The sequence below is a fragment of the Psammomys obesus genome, unplaced genomic scaffold, assembly GCF_907164565.1.
Source record: "Psammomys obesus unplaced genomic scaffold, mPsaObe1.curated_primary_1811, whole genome shotgun sequence".
NCBI classification, from domain to species: Eukaryota; Metazoa; Chordata; class Mammalia; order Rodentia; family Muridae; genus Psammomys; species Psammomys obesus.
The window spans coordinates 10,534,419-10,555,364 of record NW_026596152.1 but is presented as its reverse complement, the minus strand read 5'-3'; the positions used below and the strand labels follow the sequence as shown (position 1 = coordinate 10,555,364).

The 20,946-nt window shown below is 46.3% G+C and overlaps 1 protein-coding gene across 5 annotated transcripts in view; it reads right to left on the bottom strand.

The window, feature by feature from the left end:
* The window catches only part of Snap47 (synaptosome associated protein 47), a 65,546-nt gene that overhangs the window by 32,419 nt on the left and 12,181 nt on the right, over window positions 1–20,946 (bottom strand). For all 5 annotated transcript variants that reach the window (XM_055594146.1, XM_055594147.1, XM_055594143.1 and 2 more), the window contains exons 2-3: window positions 14,408–14,951; window positions 6,341–6,831 (exon numbers count right to left, since the gene is read on the bottom strand). In XM_055594146.1, coding sequence (XP_055450121.1) covers window positions 6,341–6,831; window positions 14,408–14,904 — 988 coding nt within the window. In that variant the 5' untranslated portion in view covers window positions 14,905–14,951. The remainder of the gene's footprint in view (window positions 1–6,340; window positions 6,832–14,407; window positions 14,952–20,946) is intronic.

Genomic DNA, 20,946 nt, shown 5'->3' with positions numbered 1-20,946 from the left:
CACCAACACAACCTGCCTGCTGGGGATCCCTGCACCAAGACAGGACAGCTGACAGGAATGGTGCAACCGGCCCAACCCAGTGCCTCCTGGAGGCAGCCATGTGCCACAAACCAGAACTCTGAGGCCCAGAAAAAGGTCTGCAACTGGAGTCTGATCTTGCTCCTCTCTACCACATTGGGCACCTGGACAGAGCAGCGGCCAAGTGCATTTACTAGGCTGGGAGGACACTGGAAGGGCACTGAGTTTGACAAGCAGTCCCTCCGGAGGCTTACACACCTCTCTTAGCTAGACAAGGTGGGCAGCCTGGAGGACGCTGCTGCACACTAGAGGAAGAGGGGAAAGGAGGCACACACTCAACTAGGGGAGCTCACACCGGGCCTGAGGGCAGGAACCCTAAGATGAGTCCCTAAGACAAGCCTGTCTGCCCCAGGAAGGAGAGCAAGAGCTGCTGGCTGAACACAAAATCCCCTTCGCTCCGAAGCTCTTCCAGCAGCCTTAGGGGCAGCCCTCCTGAGAAAGGCAGGGGTGGCTAAGAACCGGCCACACCCTGAGGAGGAAGGCGGGCAGGGTGAGGACAAGCCCACAGGACGGGTAGATGAACGCAGAGGTGAACAGCTTCACACACACACACACACACACACTTGAGTGTGGAAACCAAGTCTAGCAGTTAGCAGTCAGGCCCCATCACTGGGACAGCGCTCTTTCTACCACATTCTAAATGAAACTGACTGCAACAAGCCCAACCGATTACGGGCTTGTATTTGCCAGGTGCTGACGTGGTGGTGGCAGTTATCAGCCTCCCCAGCTCCCAGGGCTCACTGCTGAGCTCCTCTGTCCATGAGAGTTCCTGGCTGGTACAGCACTGCTTTACAACTAGCAGACACAGCTAGCTGGGCTGGAAGCTGGAAATGGCAGAAAAGGCGAGCTCAGCCATCATCAGCCTGAGGGGATCATGGTAGGTAGGCTTGGGGTGAGAGCCCAGTACGAAGAGGGCTGTCTCAGGTGAGAGGCAAAGGATACCGACTCACGGGCACAAAGAACCCCACTGTCTGCATTTGGGGTCCCTGTGCCCTGTGCTGACTGGTTCAGGGATCTGGGACACACTGACCCTCTCAGCCTCTTAGCTGTGCACACACACGGTGATGGTCACACCGCACAGCCGCAGTGCTCCTGTGCCACTGAAGCCTTACCCCAGGGCCTCTTGGGATCCTTGGCCACAGCCTGGATTCAGGAAGCAGATCTCCAGAGCTGCTGACTGTGGCTTCCACACTTCCAGCTACAGGAGACTTTGACTGAAGGTCCAGAAGAGACCTGACTGACTGACACTAAAGGAGAGACCCTGGCTGACTGTAGCTATAGGAAAGACCCTGGCTGACTGACACCAACAGGAGACCCTAGTTGACTGAAGAAGCTATAGACAACAGCCAGACTGACTGAAGGATTCTCAGTGACTGAAACCTCAGGGCAGACCCTGGCTGGCTGAAGCTACAAAGATCCTGACTGACTGGACTGCAAGAGCTTCAATAACCGGTACTGCTTCAACAAACAGAAAGCTGAAGCAAGACTCTCCTAATGGATGTTACTAAAGACCCACAGACACATGGCGTCTGGGATGTTTTCCACAAGCTGTGGGGTCAGCTGGGACCCACCTAAGCCACAGAGCTCTGCCACCTCCTGGGCTGATTGCTGACTCGTTGATCCATGTTTTGAAACATCTGAGAATTACTGTGGCTCTGGGCAGGATGGTTTCTATCTCTGTAGTCACTAATGATCGTTTAATAAAAGCACCAAGAACGGCTCCTGCAGCAAGGCAGTGAGACTGCAGGGCAAGGAGGTCTTCAGGGAGAAGATGGTCTTCAGGGAGGTCAGCTGGCAAAGGGGACAGACACTGGGCCCCACAGACACTAACTACTCTGGCATACAGCTCAGAGTAGCAGGCCCAACCTGCTACTGACCCAGGCAGATCCCTCTTCTGGGGCCCACATGGCCTTGTAACAGGGGCTGCAGCTGCATGAGAAGCCTGAGAAGCTGGTTCACAGTTCACAGGTCAGAAAACAAAATGCTCCTTCACCCACAAGGGCAGGACAGATGGAGAAAGGGAAAGCTGTGCTTCCACAGACACCTACCCTTCCACAGGGACTTTGTAGCACATGGTACACTCAGGCATGGAGACCTCAGGTGCAAGAGGGCCAAGCTACCCTCCCTAACCAGCTTCCTGGCCAGCAGCTCAGCACAGTCCAACCCTGAGGACCCTGTCTTTGCACCCCACGAGTCCTATGCTTCACAGTGTCACCCATGTCTGTATCCTCACAAACCCTGTCCTTGGGCCCAGAGATCCCCATCAGGCACACTGCAGTACCTATATTGTCAGACACCCCTTGTGAGAGCTCAAACACAGCACAGTGCTTGCACACTTGAGGACCTCATCCTAGGGTGCTGTGCTGGCCAGTTGTTATGTCAGCTTGCCAGAAGTTAGAGTCATCGGCGAGGAGGAAACCTCACTTGAGAAAACCACTCCATAAGACTAATCTGCAAGATATTTTCTTAATTAGTGATTGATGAAGGAGGGTCCTGCCTAGTGTGGGCTGGTGGTTCAGGGTTATATAAGAAACAAGTCTAAGCAAACCATAGGAAGATCCAGGAAGCAGCAGTCCTCCATGGCCCCTGCACTAGCTCCTGCCTCCAGGTTCCTGCCCTATGTGAGTTCCTGTCCTGACTGTCTTTGTTGATGAACTGTTATGTGGAAGTGTACACAAAATAAGCCCTTTCCCCCCCAATTTGCTTTTGCTCATGGTGTTTCATCATAGCAGGAGTAACCCTAAGATGGGTGCCTACATCCTAGGACCCTGAAGGGCTTCCGAGCTCTGTCTTAAAAGACAGTTTGGGTCAGGTTGGTCAGATGGCATCATCCATCCCATTGTGTCATATGCCGTATGGCTGGGGATGCAGTGGCCAGGCAGAAGTGCTGGGAGCTGTTCGGTAGCGGGTGTCTGGAGGCTCCCAGTGCCTGCTGCGGAAAGCCCCCTCTGGGCATGTGACATCAGCAAGCAGCAAAGACAGAGTTAGCAAACAAATGGCTTAGACAACGCTATGTGTGCTCTGGTCACAGAGTGTGAGGGCACCTTACTGCTGACTTCACCCAGATAAACCTTGAAAATAAATGGCATGTGCTCCAGCAGGGCATGCTTCTACAGGCTTTTAAGGGTACTGTCAGAGCCAAGAAACCCAGGAGCCCACAATCATAGAACCCAGGGGCTCTGGGGACAGAGGACAGCAGATGGAGGTAAGATGAGGTAAGAGACTAGGTACACGGCATGCTCCCTGGATGGGACAAGGAGGCACACTAACGTTAGCAGTGGATGAGAGCAGATTTGGGGTTTGGGAGCAGCATAGGACTCTAATGCTAAAGTCCACGGTTCATAAGCTGCAAACTCCAGGACACTCTGAAAAACTCTATGACAAAATTCACTGAAAAAAGTATAAAACCACCCTACATGCATCAAACAGACATGAAGCAGCAGTGAGTTTCACATGCAGATGTCAACAGTTTCATTACTGTTCACAAAGACTCCGTGATCTGAATCTCAGAGTCTGAGACACCTGCTACCCTGTGACATCAAACAAGAGATAATGACCTGCACTATCTTCAGACCTTCAGCGATGCAAATCTGAAACTATTCTCAGCTCACAAGTCTTGGAGGATGCAGCAATCAAGCTGTGCTTCCCTGAGACATCAAGGCCAATCTTCCTGCTCCCAGGCCCAGGTCCTTGATACTGGCAGCCTCAGTGGTCTGCAGGAAGCACTCACTACAGTAGTCTCTGGGGAGCTTCCTGTGTAGTTTAACTCTCAGCAGCCACAGCTTACCATGCTTCAACACTGCCCCTGTGTGGCCACATGCGCAAGCACACCTTCAGAAGAGGCTGGGCCTGGGTCCTGGATGAGGCTTCCTTTCCCTGCACAGTCTCCCCCTCCTGGTGGTGAGACAGAAGCTAGCCGAGGGCTGCAGCACATGGAGGCGTGGGCAAGGTGCCCACCCACCCTCAAGCTCTGGGCAAGAAAACCACTGAGATCCCACCTACTTGGAAGCCATCTTCCCCACTAAACCTCAGTACATGTGAGCTTCCTGCCCACACCAGCCAGCTGGAAGGCACGCCCATGCACTAGAACTGAGGATGGTGCTTCCCACCCAGTTCACTCAACACTAGGGAGTCCCCAGGAGACAGACAACACAGACTGGCATGCTCCAAGGGCTCCAGTCCTTCCATACAAGTGTCCTGTGATGCCCCTTACAAAGGCCAGGTCCCCAGGAACTCCGTCAAATCCCAGCAGGCTGCTGCTAAGACTGTGGTTACAAAGACATCCCTGATGCCAACGTCTATAATAAGGGAGGCTGGCCTGCAGCAGATGGGGTACTGACCAGGAGTGGAAACTGGAAGCACACCTATGGCTTTCCTAAAGATGATGCTGATATCTTGTGCACAAGCCGAGGCCTTCTGGCACTGGGTGGTCAGCAGAACTCCCCCCAAACAAGGCCCACTGGATGGATGTCTATCTTGCGGTGAACCTATGACTTCACGAGTTATGGAAGCCATCTTCCGTGAAGTCGTGAAAACCCCCAGGGATCTCCTTAGGAAGTTACCTTACTTGTAGGTCTGTGTCTCTTGCTCAGTCCTCCGTCCACGGGGATAGCTGCCACATTCCTAACACATTACAGTGACTCCTACCTAAAGCCTCCCTCCCCCATACATACACATACATGGGCGCACACACATATCATTTCCTACCTCAGCCCTCCCTCCACGGGGATAGCTGCCACATTCCTAAGACAGTATAATGTCTCCTACCTACAGCCAACCCTCAGGGGGCATGCATACACTCACATCACTTCCTCCCTCAGTCATCCTTCTCCTCCCTGACATTGTGTATGTCGACTTGGCTCTTCTCCTTACTCCTCCCTCACTAGGAGAGTCTCCGCTTCTTGCTTCTCCTCTGCCTGTGCCTCACTGGACGTGAGAGCATAGCAATTTGTTCTCTCATACGGATGGGTGTCATGATTCACAGGGTAGCATCTCATCTTTTACATGGAGGTCTCCACTTTGCTGATCCCAATCCAGGGGAGAATGTACACACACCATGTCCAAATGTACCCCATCCTGGACCTTGACCCAGTGCACAGTATCTGAATCTGAAAACTCAGCTGTGTCCTAGAATTCAATGATGCCCATCCCTACTACCACACTTGGGTAATGGCTGGAAAGAACCAACGCAATGCCAAAGGCAAGTGGTAGGCTGGTGGGGGACAGGTCAGTGTAGGTGTGCGTCGCACCAGAATGTATCTGAGGTGCCAATTCCTGAGTTAGGCTGAGGAGAGGCAAGGGCTGAGGACCTGAAGCGTCCTTTGGCTGGCTTACCCAAACCCTTTGCTGTTGTTCATATGCTCTGAGCATGTCTTCCAAGGGCTCACATGCTGGGCACTAAGTGATGGTAGGAAGTGCTGGCACCTTTGAGGATTACAGCCTAGGCAGAGGTCATCAGGTCACAAGGAGATTGTCTTTTGGAGAGATTACAGGATCCTAGTCAGTTTCTGATAGAGGTAGCTGTTGTAAAGGAGCAAGCCTGGGCCCTGAATCTCTTCAGCATCTTGTCTTGTCAAGTGCTCTCACCATTGTGCCATCTGCCATGTGACCCTCACCAGAGCCCTAACAAATGAGCTGTCCAATCTTGGACCTTAGGCTTTCAGAATGGCAAGCTACCGAATAGTTTCTTCATATATCACACGGCTTCTCATATTTTATTAAAGCAATGTAACAAATGGGCTGGATAGAACCTTCTGACTCTAGTAGTCAGTTTTCTATACTACAAGGAAATACACAGCCAATCAACTTATCAAGAGAGGAGATTTAACTAAGCCACGGTTCTAAAGGATCCCAGCCTAACGTCAAAGGCTCCCTAACGCTTTAGACCTGTGGTGAGGCTGTACAGCATACAGGGACAAAACTGCTCACTGTGTCACTAGCATACGGGAAGAGAGGGCAAGCCTCCAGTGACCCAAGACCCTGCAAGAAGGCCCCATCGTCCTCCAACAGCGCCACCCCAAGAGGTAAGCCTTCGGGAGACATTCGAGAACAAAGCTTCGCCACTGCCCTGTTCTGAAACCCAATCATCTGTCAAGGGCAGGTGTAAGTTGGCAGTCTGGAGGGGTTGTATAAGCCTGTGACTGTCTGCAAGCTGGAGCCAGCAGCTGCTGACTGATGGGCATGCTGAACACAAACTACACCGTGCTGAGTGAGGCTCTAATTTTAGGAAGTCAGTCCACACACTGCCCTACCGGCCACTCACCTGCATGCTGAATGGAGCAGCTGCTCACTGCAGGGGACGCTCCGCCCCTGCTCCTGAGCATGAAGGCATCTTCCAGGAGCTCAATCTTCTTGCTGAACTGCACTTCTAAAATGGGAATGACCTCTGGCATCTTGGCAGATATCACCCGATAAGCCACGTCTGGCTTCCCAATGAACCGCTGGCGTATGCTGACCTCATAAGGAGAATGAACCTTGATGTCATCGACATCTTCCCTCTCAAACCTGTGCAGGAGCAATGAACTGGAGTCGTGGATTTCCAAACCAGAAACCAGGACAGTGAGCTTTCCTGGCTTGGAATGAGACTCTGTTCTCTGAGAAACAACAGCAGGGACTCTGATCACAACCCCGTCCTTTCCAAAGGGCTCACAAGTGGCTACAGGAACACCTTCCTTGGGCTTTACTTCTGCTGGCGTCTTCCAAAGCTTAGAGCTAAAAGGCCACCAGGAAGGAGTCTCCAGTTCTGTCAGCAATCTACAAGAGCAGAGAAAACACAAAAACCAGAGACAATCTTAAGGAGTAACACCTTTGTTTTTCAGAAGACTGCTTTAATCTTTGTAGAGCATGTTACCATTTTACAGTCAATCATTCCCAATAAATACGCATGAAGCAGAAAGAGCAAAGGGTGAAAACCTGAGGCTTGGGGTGGCAAGCACACTTGTCTAGAGGGGATGCAGCTAACCAAAGATACAACAAACATGTGCAAATGAGTCATGTTGTTCTTTTCACAGTATGCCTTGACCTGGAGAATTCTGACTCAGAATCCATCCATGAATTCACCAGCCCACCAATCTCTACAGAGCTGTTTGCTAAAGCTTTCTGCAGCACAGAAATCCTCTGTCTGCACTGTCCAAAACAACCGAAGGCACATGTAGCTGCTAAACACTTTATATATAACCATGGCAACTAAGAAACTCAATTCCTAATTTAATTAATTAATTGTTCATAGAGCTTGGGAATCAAATTCAGGGCCTCGCTGTGCTAGGTAAGAGCTCTATCTCTAAGCCGCTTCCCAGACCAATAGTTCAATTTTAATATAGTTAGTGTCTACTAGACTGCACAGTACAATTGCAGCCCCAAGAAATACATCCTTGCATCAGCAGAAGAAAAATGGAGGCAGTAAAAAAAAAAGCAAATATCAAACACACAGCAGAAGTAAATGGGTTAAACCAAACCAGCTAAGCATTCAGACTAAAGCAAATGGACCAACTTAAAAGATACATTATCAGCCTGAAAGAAACAAGAGACTGTGTATCATATTCACAAAACATTAAAGAACAGATATACAGAAAACAAAGAATTGAAATGTACACATCATACATAGGATGCTAACAGTAAGTGCATGCTACCAGGGACACTGTATGATGAGAGAATCTATACAACAGAAGACCTAACAGTACGTATTTATATAACCAAATAACACCACTTCAAAATTCATTACGCAAAAAAGTGACAAAAGCCAAAGAAAAAACAATCACAGTTGTAGACTTCAACAGTTACATTTCTTTTAATGACTGACAGGACAAGATGATAAAAAAAAAAATTTTTTTTTTTTTTTGTAAGAATTTAGAGTTTTGAAAGGTATTATGGCAGCTCAGGCTGACTGATAACAGCATCACCCCCCATTGCTCTCAAATGGACACAGAGCACTCATTAGGGAATGCAGCTAGGTGCAAAGGCACTATGTCCAAAGCACAAATACAAATCTGAAAATATTTGCAGATTTAATGCATACCGAAGTACATGTGCCAAAAATGCAAAAAGAATTTAGAAAACATTTAAAGGGGCTAGAGCAATGGCTCCATGGTTTAAGAGCACTTGCTGCTCCTGTAGATGACCTGGGTTCCTTTCCCAGAACCTGAATGGTGGTTTACAACCATCTGTAACTCCAGTTCCAGGAGATCTGAAACCTTCCTCTCACCTCTAAGAACACAAGTATGCACACGATACATACACAGACACGGATTCAGGCAAACAGTAACTACATATAAAAACAAATCTAAAAAAGAAAACATTTAACGTGACTAACAATGAAAATACAACATACAAGAGAAGCCAGTGCTATCCCATTTGAGGACACTGAGTTTTTAACATGTATATATGTGTATATTAGAAAGGTTTAAAATTGGGTGGTGGTGGCCCACACCTTTAAATCTCAACACCCAGGAGTCAGAAGCAGCTGGATCTCCAAGGTCAAGGCCAGCATGGTTGACGTTCCAAGACAGCCAGAGCTACATAGAGAAACTTTGTCTCAAAAAAAAAAAAAAAAAAAAAAAAAAAGAAAAGAAAAAAGAAAGGAAAAAAAAACCCAAAACACACAAATGCTTTATAATTAGTTATCTAAGTGTCTATTTCAAATTGTTTTACAATAAAAACTAAAAATATACACAAAGAAAGTAGAAAATCCAAAATGAAGGAATCAATGAATTGAAGCAGAGGGAATGGTCTGGAAATGGTCTGGGTTCAGTGGGTAAAGGAACTTGCCACCAAGATGGCCTGATGGTCTGAGCTTGATCCTTGGAACCCACGTGGTGGAAGGAGAAAACTGACTCCAAGTGTCCATACAAATATTATGGCGTGTATGTGTCTCTACATACAGAGGGAAGACAAATAAAAATGAAGGAACTGTGACTGTAATCCCAGCACTCTGTAGGCAAGAGACAACTAGATCTGTGTGAGTTAAGAGGCCAGCCAGAGGTTTACAAAGTGAGTTCCAGGCTAGCCAGGGCTACAGAGCAAGACCAACTCTTTAAAAATGAGAGAGAGAAAGCTGAAAGTCAGTTCTTTGATGTGATTCAAATAAAAATACAAAGTTCTAACAAGAAATGATTAAGTAAACAACAGAAAAAATATAAAGTACTGACACAGGACCGTGTCAGTAAGTTTTATGGGCATTATTCTCAGTGCCAATAAATCTAACAACTTACCAGACATGTATAACACTAGAAAGCTCAACCTCTGAAACATGGGCAAGGAAAAAAAAAAATGAGTAACTGTAGAAAGAAACCCAATCTGTGAAGATGGCCCCAGAGAGAACGCCGAGCCCCAAGGGTTTTCAGTGGTGAACTCTGCCAAAGAGAAGGACCACCAGCCGTCTGTCCACAGCCCCATTCAGAGAACAATGCTAGGATAGCTCACAGGCTGCCTGAGTCACACCAAACCCCATTCAACAAGACGTGCCGATCCCAAGACAGCAAAACTCCTTGTAAAAAATCAGCAAGCGCTCCTGATGAAATATTAAAATTTCATAAAAAATTACTATGCTGCAAATAAGATGAGGGTGGCTTACCACTGGAAATGAATCAGTGTAATTAATCTGACAGTGAAAGAACACAGAACCTGAAGAATTCTGTCACTCCTTGTGTTAAAGACTTAAGAAGCTAGGAAGACAACTGACAAAAGGCACCAAAAAAGACTTACCATGTCTTTTTTTTTTTTTTTTTTTTTCAGAATGAAATAAAAAGTAAGCAGATTTCTAAATTCTCCAAGCTTTGCAGGCATTTCTCAAGTGTGACTTTCCGAAATACATTTGGTCCTCATCCTGTTTCCTAGGAATCTCCAAGCGAAGTCCCTTCTACATACTAACAGCCCTCTGCTGGCCAGCAGCCCCTGGGGAGCTACCAGGTGCGGATCAGGGCTGGATCAGAGGGTGGGGACCCTCAGCCTCATCTCAGCCCCCAGAGAGGGAAGAAGGGCTGGAGCTTGAGTGGATCTCCGGTGGCCAGTGGGTTAATGGGTCACCCCCTGTAGTTAGTGCAATAAAACTCCTAGAGACAGGGTCGGGGCTTCCCAGAGCTGAATGTGGAGAGTCCAAGGGGCAGTGCCCAAGGAGGGCATGAAAGCCTTGTCCCTTCCACATACCCAGCCTCTTACATCTCTTCAATGTATCCTTGGTAATTACTCTCATGATTAACCAGTCAATACAAGGTCTGTGAGCTGCTTGTGCAAATCAGCACAACCAAAGGGTGGGTCAAAAGAGCTAATTTACAGCCACTTGTGGTGGCACTCTGTGAGCCCTTCACAGATATACAAAGCTATTGGCTTACTGTGTTCCTAGATACAAGTTCTAGGGGCTTCATTTTACTCTTTACCACCATAATGGCTCTCTCAACACAGGTCAGGGACCCACAGGAGCTCTGCTCACTCCTGAGTATGCCCACTCTACTCATGTGTTAGAAAACTGGAGAAATAACAAGGTGAGCTCAGGAACCTACTGAATCAGGCATAAGCTACAAACGTGTACAAGCCCCACTTCCTAGTTTGGTTACCTGAATGGTATCTCAGCCAACAAGTGGTAAACAAAACACAAAAGAATACCCTATCACTGTTTTCCTTAATGCCCAAGTCCCTCCCCGTACGTTCTGAGGCTGGGGGCCCTCTCTGTGAGGAGCAGTACAGGTACTACGGTGGAAAAGGAACCACACAACCCCAGACCACAGATCTTTGCTCTCAGACATGGCAGACACCCTCTGTCTAGCCTACCGAGGAAACAGGCTCTGTGATTCTGACAAACAGGCATGCACTGAAATACAAGAGGCCAGTACCTTGGGGCCTCATGCCAGGACCACTCTAACCTTAAAAATATACAAGCTCAGGAGCCTTATCAGGCCACAGAGGAAGACAATGCGGCCAGTCCTGATGAGACCTCATAGGCCAGGGTCCGATGGATGGGGAAGAGGACCTCCCCTATCAGTGGGCTAGGGGAGGGGCACGGGAGGAGAAGAGGGAGGGAGGGCGGGATTGGGAGGGGATGAGGGAAGGGGCTATAACTGGGATTCAAAGTGAATAAATTATAATAAATAAATAAATAAATAAATAAATAAATAAATAAATAAATAAATGTATGTTAAAAAAAAAAAAAAAGTTAGCCTAAAGGTAAAATGGTGATTACTAGAGGTTGTGAAGGAATAAATAAAGAGAATAGATTTGGAAAAAAAAAAAACCCTCAACTACATTGATTTATGATTTCAATTTCTGTGTACACATCACCTGCCTTTAACCTCATGCACACAGGAGCGGTGTGGTGCTACAGACATACAAGCCTGGCAGAGAAATCAGGAAGACTATTCTGAGATGTATAACATGTTTTAGGGTAGCCTTGGGTATATGGTGAAACTCTAGCTCAACAAAATAACTCAATTGTTTATCTTTACTTTTTTAATGAAAATACAAAATGATTAAATTTTTTAAGAAGTATACAAGCTCTGGTTCTGCTGAAGTGTCCGTGAGGCCTGCGCCAGGGGCGGCTGGCAGGAAGTGTGAGGCAACAGTGCAGGAAAGGGCATGTGGGAGGATGTGCCCTCTCCAACACGAGCTGGGGTGCTTGACAGTGATGGCTCTTTAAGGGTGAGCACTGTCAGGAGGAGAGCCAAACACTGAGCCAGCTCCTGTGACTGGCCCTGCGACATCAGACTCTCACTTCCCTTGACTCATCTGCTGAGTTTTCATGAAGACAGGGCTTGGATGTATCCAGTGTGCCCGGATTAAACCTCATTTCCCAACAGGAACCAGAAGTAAACAATAGAAACTCTAGCTTGGAAGACTATGAAATGTGCTGAACTATCCTCAAATTCCACGTATGTGTCCATATGAGCAGGGGCAGAAACACAGTCAACCACAAGAGAAGATGGTATAAAAATCCCCATTCCTGAAACAGAGAGAGTTTGCTCTCCATATCCACCTCATCACAGTTCATCCCTAGGACAAAACTAAGTTGGGGCCAGAGAGAACTAAGACGCCAATTCTGAACTGCGGATTCTGCTGTCTGCTCCTGTAACACTCCTGACCCACGCCTACCTCCAAGACATGGTCTTACTAAAAGAACCTTTGTCTTGATGAGAGAGGAGGATGTGCCGCCACACCTCCACTCAGCATGCCCTTAGCCACATGTGGACTATGGCAAAAGGCAAAAGGCAAAAGGCCTAAGAAGCACTGAAAGGGCCTGGACCACTCAGCGGCAAGGGAACACTGCTCTTTACACTCACAGCCCTTCATCCATAGGAAGCACATGTTCCCAGGCCCTAAGGACCACATATACCATTGCTATATTGCAACAGGAAGGTGAGAGTCTCCTTCCAGAACGTCTTGCCGTGTCTCCTTCATAGCCTCTCCTTGGCTTATCCAAATTGCGAGCACCACTATTCTTGCATGTTATGATCATTACTAAATAAAACACTGCTGACCACAGCACTGAGACACCTACGCATTCTGATAGCCAAAGTGGCTGCTAGTGACTGACACGGGTGGTGAACAGTGCAGAAGGTCAGACAAAGGGCTGATGCTATCCTAAGAGGCATGGGCAATCAGGTCTGAGATCTCATCAGGCTACTCAGAGTGGCACTAATACTACAGGTTATCAAAGAGGTCCACTCTTCTACCTAATATTTTCAGCGCAACTCTATGGGATAACTGAACCAAAAAAGCAGAACTGTAGAACTGTAATTACAAGAATCCGAAAGGGTACATTTCCAACTACTTTTTAAGAAATAAGCATGGAAATTTAAAATAAGTTTGAACATGGTATACTGAAAAAGAGCACTCCCAAAGATGGGCCTTGGGAAGAATGGCCAGGGAGAAATGATGTTCACAGACCACAAACTAAAAACCACTTCCCTAAGGACAGAAAGAGACAGCAACAAGATTGTGGAAACTTTTCTGTATACTAATGGTGGGAGAAGCTGAACATCTAGGTACAGTAACAAAGGTGGTATTGGCATCCTCTAAGCACAGGGGTAGAAAGGGGTCAGTGACAGAGCATGCTGGCTTGGAGGAAGACACTCAGGCCTTACACCCAACCTAAACACTTGCGAGGAGACACTGCAGGGGCAGAATAGGGAGAAGAGAGCTGGATCCTTCACACTAAGACTGGCAAAGCCTATCAGGCTCACATTGCAAGAGGGAAGCAGGGACCCCAGATGAGGCTTTATTGACAGTACAGTTGTGGAAGGACCCTGGGACAAATGCTTCTGATTAAAGACAGAAAATAAAAAGAAATCCAGACAAAGAGAAAACTAGGAGAAACAGGTCAGTATAAAACCAGAGAAGTCAAGCTTAGTGGTACACCCTTGTAATCTCAGCCCTTGGGGAGACAGAGGCAGAGGCAGAGGCAGGCAGGCCTATAAAGTGAGTCAGGACAGCCAAGGCTACACAGAGAAACCCTGTCTTAAAAACAAATAAACAAAGGCTGGGCAGTAGTGGCACACACCTTTTAATCCCAGCACTTGGAAGGCAGAAGCAGGTGGATCTCTTGAGTTCCAGGCCAGCCTTGGCCTACAAAGATAGTTCCAAGACAGCCAAAGCTACACAGTGAAACCCTGTTTTGAACAGCTAATAAATAAGTAAACAAATAAAATAAAACAATAAAAGGCACATGAAATGCTGAGATAAGACAACAGACAGGAAGCAGGGTTGAGACATGAGTCAGGCAACATGTGCAGAGCAAAATGAATTCTTAGGAATTAAAATCTAAGAGAAATAAAAGCTCGAGAACTACAAATGAAACAAGACAGAAAAAACACAAGGCAGCCAATAGAAGATACACACACACACACACACACACACACACACACACACACAAAGGGAGCTCCAAATGGGTCACATTTTTAAAGTGATGTGGGAAAAAAAAGCCCATTCTGAAGGACAAACTCAGTAAGGACAATGAAGGCTACCCCAAAACACATTTCAAAGTACATAGAAAACAAAAAATAAAAGCCTACTTGTCCCTGTCGGAGCAGATCCGCACCAGGAGGGGACACAGAGCATACTAGTGACCTGAGAGTTGGGGACATGACCAATCAGCACCCAGGAAACACACACATTAACAGAGCGTGCAGCCATCACAACATGGACACTTGCCTCCCTACTCTCTGTGAACCAAGAGGATCCCAGTGATAACAGGCAGTGGCTCTCTGGGATGAGTCCCACACAGTGCACACAGCAGGGGCACAGCCTTTTCTCTAGGTGCTAGGAATGTGCTAACCATGAGATCGTCCAGAGCACACTCTGCTCTGCCTTTCCAGCAAAGGCAGAGCAGACCCTGGGGTTTGCCCACCTGTCAGCCACATCTAGATCTGACTCCATCTTCTCCAGGCCCCTCATCACGCTGTCTAGCTGCTCGCCCTGATGGTGAAGGACCTTTGATGTGTCTTCCATGCGTCTCTGGGAAGTAGCCATCAGTCCCATCAGCTCCTGGCCCCTGGTTTTCGGGGAGGCCGTGCTGGAAGCAGTGCCCGGCTGGGACAGCAGCAGTTCCCTCCAGAAGTGCTCAATGATGTTGAAGACCACATTGCGACTGGGCCGCAGGGAGCTGAACCAGTGCTTGGCCTGGCCCTTCTCCAGGACTGTGATGGCACTGAAGATAAAGAGAGAAGTCTCTTTTCTGATCTCAGTGATGCTGGAGAGGGGCAGACCGACAAGGACCTCTTCAGTTCTGTCCGCACTGAACTTCAGTGAATGAGGTGTCAAGGTCAGTTTCCCAGGAACCCATTGCTTCTCAAGGTCCAGATAGTAGGAGCAAGGCCAGGAGTGGACACGCACATCACCGCTCATCTGCCCTTAGGTAGCTGAGCTACACAGAGAGGCTGCAGTACCTGTCTCTGAGGGGAAAGAAACAATCAGTGGGCAGATGAGGCTGAAATGAATCAATTTCTTTCAGATTACAGACAGCAGGAGGTTGGCCTAGAGAGAAGGTACAGCCTCCAGGGAGCTCTGGGCCCCTCACAGTAAGTAAAAGTCAGAGAGGGCTGAGATCAGAACCAAAAACTGTGCCTGTCCAATCACTCCCAACACAAGACTCTCCACTCCTATGCCCTTGTCATGTACATGTCCTTGTGGCTGTGATGTCCCTATTACTGTCTATCTATACAAGGTCCTCCTAAGGATCTCCTAAGGGTCCTCTTTGAATTCACTGTGTGTGTATCCAACTGCTCATGTTCCCCTCCTGGACAGACATCTCAGAGCTACTTCAAGTCACATGTGCATGGAGGCATTTATATAGAGATAGTGTTATTGTGTGGCCATAAATAGTGAAGTGTGAGGGTTTCATTTTCTTCTGTTTCTGTTTTCCCTGAGTAATGAGAATCACATCTAGGAAAATGGTCTACTGAACTATATCCCCAGCCCTTGTTAGGCTTTGTCTTTTGAAACAGGTCTTACATGTTGCTCAGACCAGCTTTGAACTTACTGCCCAGGGTGGCTTCAAGTTCCCATGCTGTACTTGGCCAGTGCTAGAAGTATTAACATACCACCATACCTGACTACTGTCTGAAATTTCATATTTCTAATTATGTTAAGCAGTTATAAGTCATGGATGAAAGTTTGAAGTAACCCTTATAGGATCTGCTGCCCAATCTTCTTTGTACAGAAACCAAGCATTAGTCAAGAAAGGAGGCTCCACACTATATGATACCAACTGGGTAAAAGCTAGGCCTGGCAATGCCCAGGAAGGTACTGCACTGCAAAGTACAAATCAGGGCTTTCCCCACCTTCCTGCCTTTGCATTTCTCTAGTTGTGTTTCTCTATGTGTCCTTCTCCCCTCTCCCCTCTGTCTGTCTGTCTGTCTCTCTCAAATACAGTTTTAGTTCACTTCTTATGAAATATCTTAGCATGTTCCCTGAAATACTGAACCAAGCTGTAGACTACAGGGACACTGCTATCAGTGACCAGGTCTTTAAGCTCCTGGTATGCAAATGCCATGAAAGGCATCAAGCATACAAAAGGTGGCTCTGGCAGGATCTGTAGTCCTGTGATGTGCAGTCAATGAGAATTTCATCCATTCGCTCACTGAGCCATGCTCTGAAGAGTCAGTCTTGGAGATAATCACCAAACAAGGCAACATCCGCACCAGACCTACCAAAGCAGAATCCGTGTCAAAATGAGGTTCTTGAACAGACTGTAGCCCTGTGATAGGATCCCCTTGCCCAAGCAGGAGGTCTCCCTGAAAGGTATGGGCTAGGCTGCCACTTTGCCCTCAGTCATGTTTCCCGTAGTGTCAGGTGGAAGTCTAGAGGTGAGGGCATCGATGCTGAAGGCTGGATACTCCCTCTCGAGTGTTGAAGTAGTGCTGTGGATTCAGTGAACAGCAGTGGGGCCAGGAAACCTCTGGCCTGCCAGTCACCTCCACTCATGCTGCACATGGCCACCAGCTCCCTGATCAGAAGACCTGTGCTTATACAGACCACCAGGTCAGGAACTTAGCTTAGTCCCTCAGGATGTCCATAGCAGCAGGGAGGAGACACAGGTGGGTCTACCAGAGCAGCAGAGGAGAGTGGTGGGGGGAGGGAGGGACAAAAAGCAGACAAGAAAATGGTGAGAATAGTCACAGCAGAGCAGAGCCCTACTTCAAAGTCTGCTCCAGGCCTCTGCTAAGGCCTCTGGGAAGTACCAGGGACAGCAGCAGACCAGCAGACCTAACTGCAGGATCCCACAGCACTCAATGGATTCAAATCAAGTATGGAGCTCTAAGTGACTATTCTGCTCCTAAGAATGATCTCACATTGCCCTTCCCCTTCCTCAGAACACAAGCTAGATGCCATTCTAACTTAGGAGGCAGGAGCCAACTCCAGATACCACCAAAGAAGCCCTGAGCCTGATGAGTCTGACTGGGCAGAGAACAGACTTCTTGGTATCCTGTTGTTCCAACCCTGGCTTTGCCTGTATTCACCTCATTGGAATTAGAAGCCTCACAGCTACTGGTACCCAAGGTGCTGCATCACCTGTGCTTGTCTCCCGAAGCCTGGAGAAGATTCTATCTATGGTCCACAGACATAGACCAGGGGGACCTGGGGAAGGTCCTATCAATGTCATATAGCTCTAAGACCATAGCTACCAGTGCCACACCCTTGCCATCACCTACATTTGCCCCACAGGACATAGTGACAGGACTCTCCACATTCTGTAGCATTAGAACTTCAACGGCCATCACCATAAGTCCCAGAGTCACAGGCACTCAGGTCCACAAAGCAGAAGGAAACACATTGAGAATGTCCACTGCAAAGCTGTACACCTCTTCTCACACACTGCTGCAGACCACACAGCACTGGCGACACTGACCAAAGCTGGCGAAACTACACAGGCCACACTTCCAAGTTCCCCTCTAAGGACACTGGACCCTAAATCCTATCCAAACGACAGCTAGTCCACAAAATTGGAAAAGGTAACTATTATGCCAGATGTGAAAATATCCAACGAAGTTAAAAAAAAACAAAACAAGGATGTATGACACTCCTACACAGATATTCCTGGAACTAGATCTCAATTCAAAGGAAATCTATGGGGTTACCAAAAAATAATTCAAAAATCCTAAGGAAAACCACTAAAATATAAGAAAATACAGAGAGCAAAATTAGGAAAACAATTCATTTTATAAATTAAAAAAAAAAAATGAAAAAGAACGTGTGTGTGTGTGTGTGTGTGTGTGTGTGTGTGTGTGTGGATTAACCAGAAGTCTTGGAGAAAAAAACAAAACAAAACAAAAAAACACAATTCACAAGCATGAAATAAAATAGATAGCTTCCACAAGAGACTAGAATAAACTAAATTTTGAATCAAGGATAACTCTTTTGAACTAACTCATCATTTAAAATAACTATATTCTAAAATATATAAACAGAAGGGTCTGAAGAGAAGGCTCAGCAATTAAGAGGACCAGAGTTCAGTTCCTAACTTACAACCATCTGGAACTCCAACTTCAGGAAATCCAAATGCCTTTGGGCTCAGCAGGAACTTTGTACTCACTTGTACTCACATGAATACACACACACACACACACACACACACACACACACATACACACATAAACACACACAGAGAGAGAGAATGAAAATGAACTAAAAATAATGGTAAGAAAAGAAAAAAGAATGAAGAAATGGGAAATCATCATGGAAACAAATAGATACACTATCGGAATTCCAGAGGATTAAAAGAAAAAGGCACTAAAATTTTATTTATTAAAATAATAGCCAAAAACTTGTGAAGATTTTTGTCTTAATCATTGTTCTATTGCTGTGAAGAGACACCATGACCAAGGCAACTCTTATCAAAGAAAGCATGTAATTGGGGACTTGCTTACAGTTTCAGAAGTTTAAGTTCATTATCATGGCAAGAAGTATGGCAGCAGCACATGTGATACTGGAGAAGTAGCTGAGAGATTTACATCTTGATCCACAGACAAGCAGACAGAGACAGAGAGAGACTGGGGCTGGCTCAGGCTTTTGAAGCCTCAAAGCCCACCCCCAGTGATACACTTCCTCCAACAAGAACACATTTACTCCAATGAGGCCACACCTCCTAATCCTTCTAATCCTTTTGATAGTTCCACTCTCTGGTGACCAAACATTCAAATACATGAGCTCATAGGAGCTATTCTCATTCAAACCACCACAGCTTCCACAGAGAAGCCTCCGGTTCAATGACATCTTATACCACACAGTCCTAACAGACTGTGAACAGAGCACACAGAGCCTACACACCAACGCATGCTCCTTCTGCTCAGCAGCACAGGGAAGCTTCTGTAAACTAGACCATGGGCTGGAACACGCAACACACTTTCAATGGAAATAACTCCATGCATCCCATCTAACCATTATGCAATAAATCTTAAAATCAATGGCAAAACAAAACTCTAGGAAGTGTATAAACCCATGGAGATTAAACAACTCATTATTTACTGAATGAGTCAAAAAAGTCAAGAAAAAAAAAATCAAAGTATTTGAAAACTAAATGAAAATGAATTCTCAACACAACAAAACCTCTGGGACATGGTAAAGGCAGCCCTGAGAGGGAAGTGTAGAGCCTTAAGTTCCAATGTTAAAAATCAAAAGAGCAAAAATAAAACTTAATGATGCAACTCTAGCCTCTGTGGTTATCAGGCATTCACCTGGTACATAAGACATATATGCAGGCAAAACACACACATAAAATTAAAAAAATATATATTTTTAAAAAATATCTGAAAAATAAGAATTTGGAGAAATAAGAACAAACCAGATCTAAGCACAGTGGATGACAGGAAATAATAAAAATCAAAGCAGATATTCATGAAATAGAAACATAGGAAACAATACAAAGATACAACTCTAAGAGCTGGTTCTTTAAGAAGATAAACTAGAATGAGAGACCCCTGGGCGGCGGGGGGAGGGGAAGGTGACCCAAATTAACAAAACCAGAAATGAAAGGGAAAACATTACAACAGACAACAAAGAAATTCAAAATATTATTAAGGAGACTTCAAAAACTTGTACTCCAATAAGCACAAAAAGAAACCAACAACTGGGGCTGGAGAGATGGCTCAGAGGTTAAGAGCACTGGCTGTTCTTCTAGCGGTCCTGAGTTCAATTCCCAGCAACTACATGGTGGCTCATAACCATTTATAATGAGATCTGGTACCCTCTCCTGGCTTGCAGGCATAAATGCAAACAGAATACTATACAAATAATAATAAATAAATCTTAAAAGAAACCAACAACCTAAAAAAGACCCATAACAAAGGAAGAGATTGAGACTTCTGACTGAAAAAAAAAAAAAAAAAAAAAAAAAAAAAGAAAAAAATAGAACCAAAAAAAAAAAAAAAAAAAAAAAAAAAAAAAGCCTAGGTCCAGATTGACCCACAGAATTCTACCAGACCTTCAAGAAGAACTACAACCAATACTTTTCTTTTTCAATTTATTTATTTATTCTTATATGTATAGGTGTTTTCCCTGCATGGATGTCTGTACACTTCATATGTGCCCAAGGAGGCCAGAAGAGGGCATTGGAGCCCTTGGAACTGGAGTTACAGACAGTCATGAGCTGTCATGTGAGTGCTAGGAACTGAACCTGTGTCCTCAGGAAAAGCAGCCAGTGTTCTAAACTACTACGCTTCTCTACAGCTTCATCAGTGTTTCTAAATTATTTTTTTAAAAAATAGAAAGGGAGAATTTCCCAGGTATGAACACCCTGTGACAATCCAATACAAGGTGGTCAGCTCTGAAACCATATGCACACAAAGAATAATAATGGACTCAGAAGGCTGTAGTGTGTGTGTAACAGTAAGAATCAAAGGAAAAGGAGCTATCAATGTAAGACAGGAACAGGAGGGTCTTGGAGGGCGGGGACATGGGAGAGACTGGAGGGAGAAAAGGGAAGCAGGTAAATGATGTAATTATATTTTAATTAAAATATAAAAAAATTATTTAAAAAAAGGCAGCTCAGTCCCATGCATGCTCCCTGGGTGGCAGTTCGGCCTCTGTGGGGGCCCATGGGCCCAGGTTAGTTGATTCTGGAGGCCTTCCTGCAGTGTGCTTGACCTCTCTGGCTCCTACAGTCCTCTCCCTCCCACCCCCACCCCCGTCTTCCCCAGGATCCCCCAAGTTCCCCCTAATGAATGGCGGTGGGTCTCTGCATGTTTCCATCAGTTGCTGGGTGAAGCCTCTTTGATCATGCTAGGCTCCTGTCTGCAAGCATAGCAGGGTATCCCTAAAAATGTGAGGGGTGGGCTCCCTCTCAGGACATGGGTCTCAAACTGAAGTAGTCACTGCTTGGCCATTTCTTCAATTTCTGCTCCATCTTTATACCCTTGCACCTCTTGTAGGCAGGACAAATTGTAGGTCGAA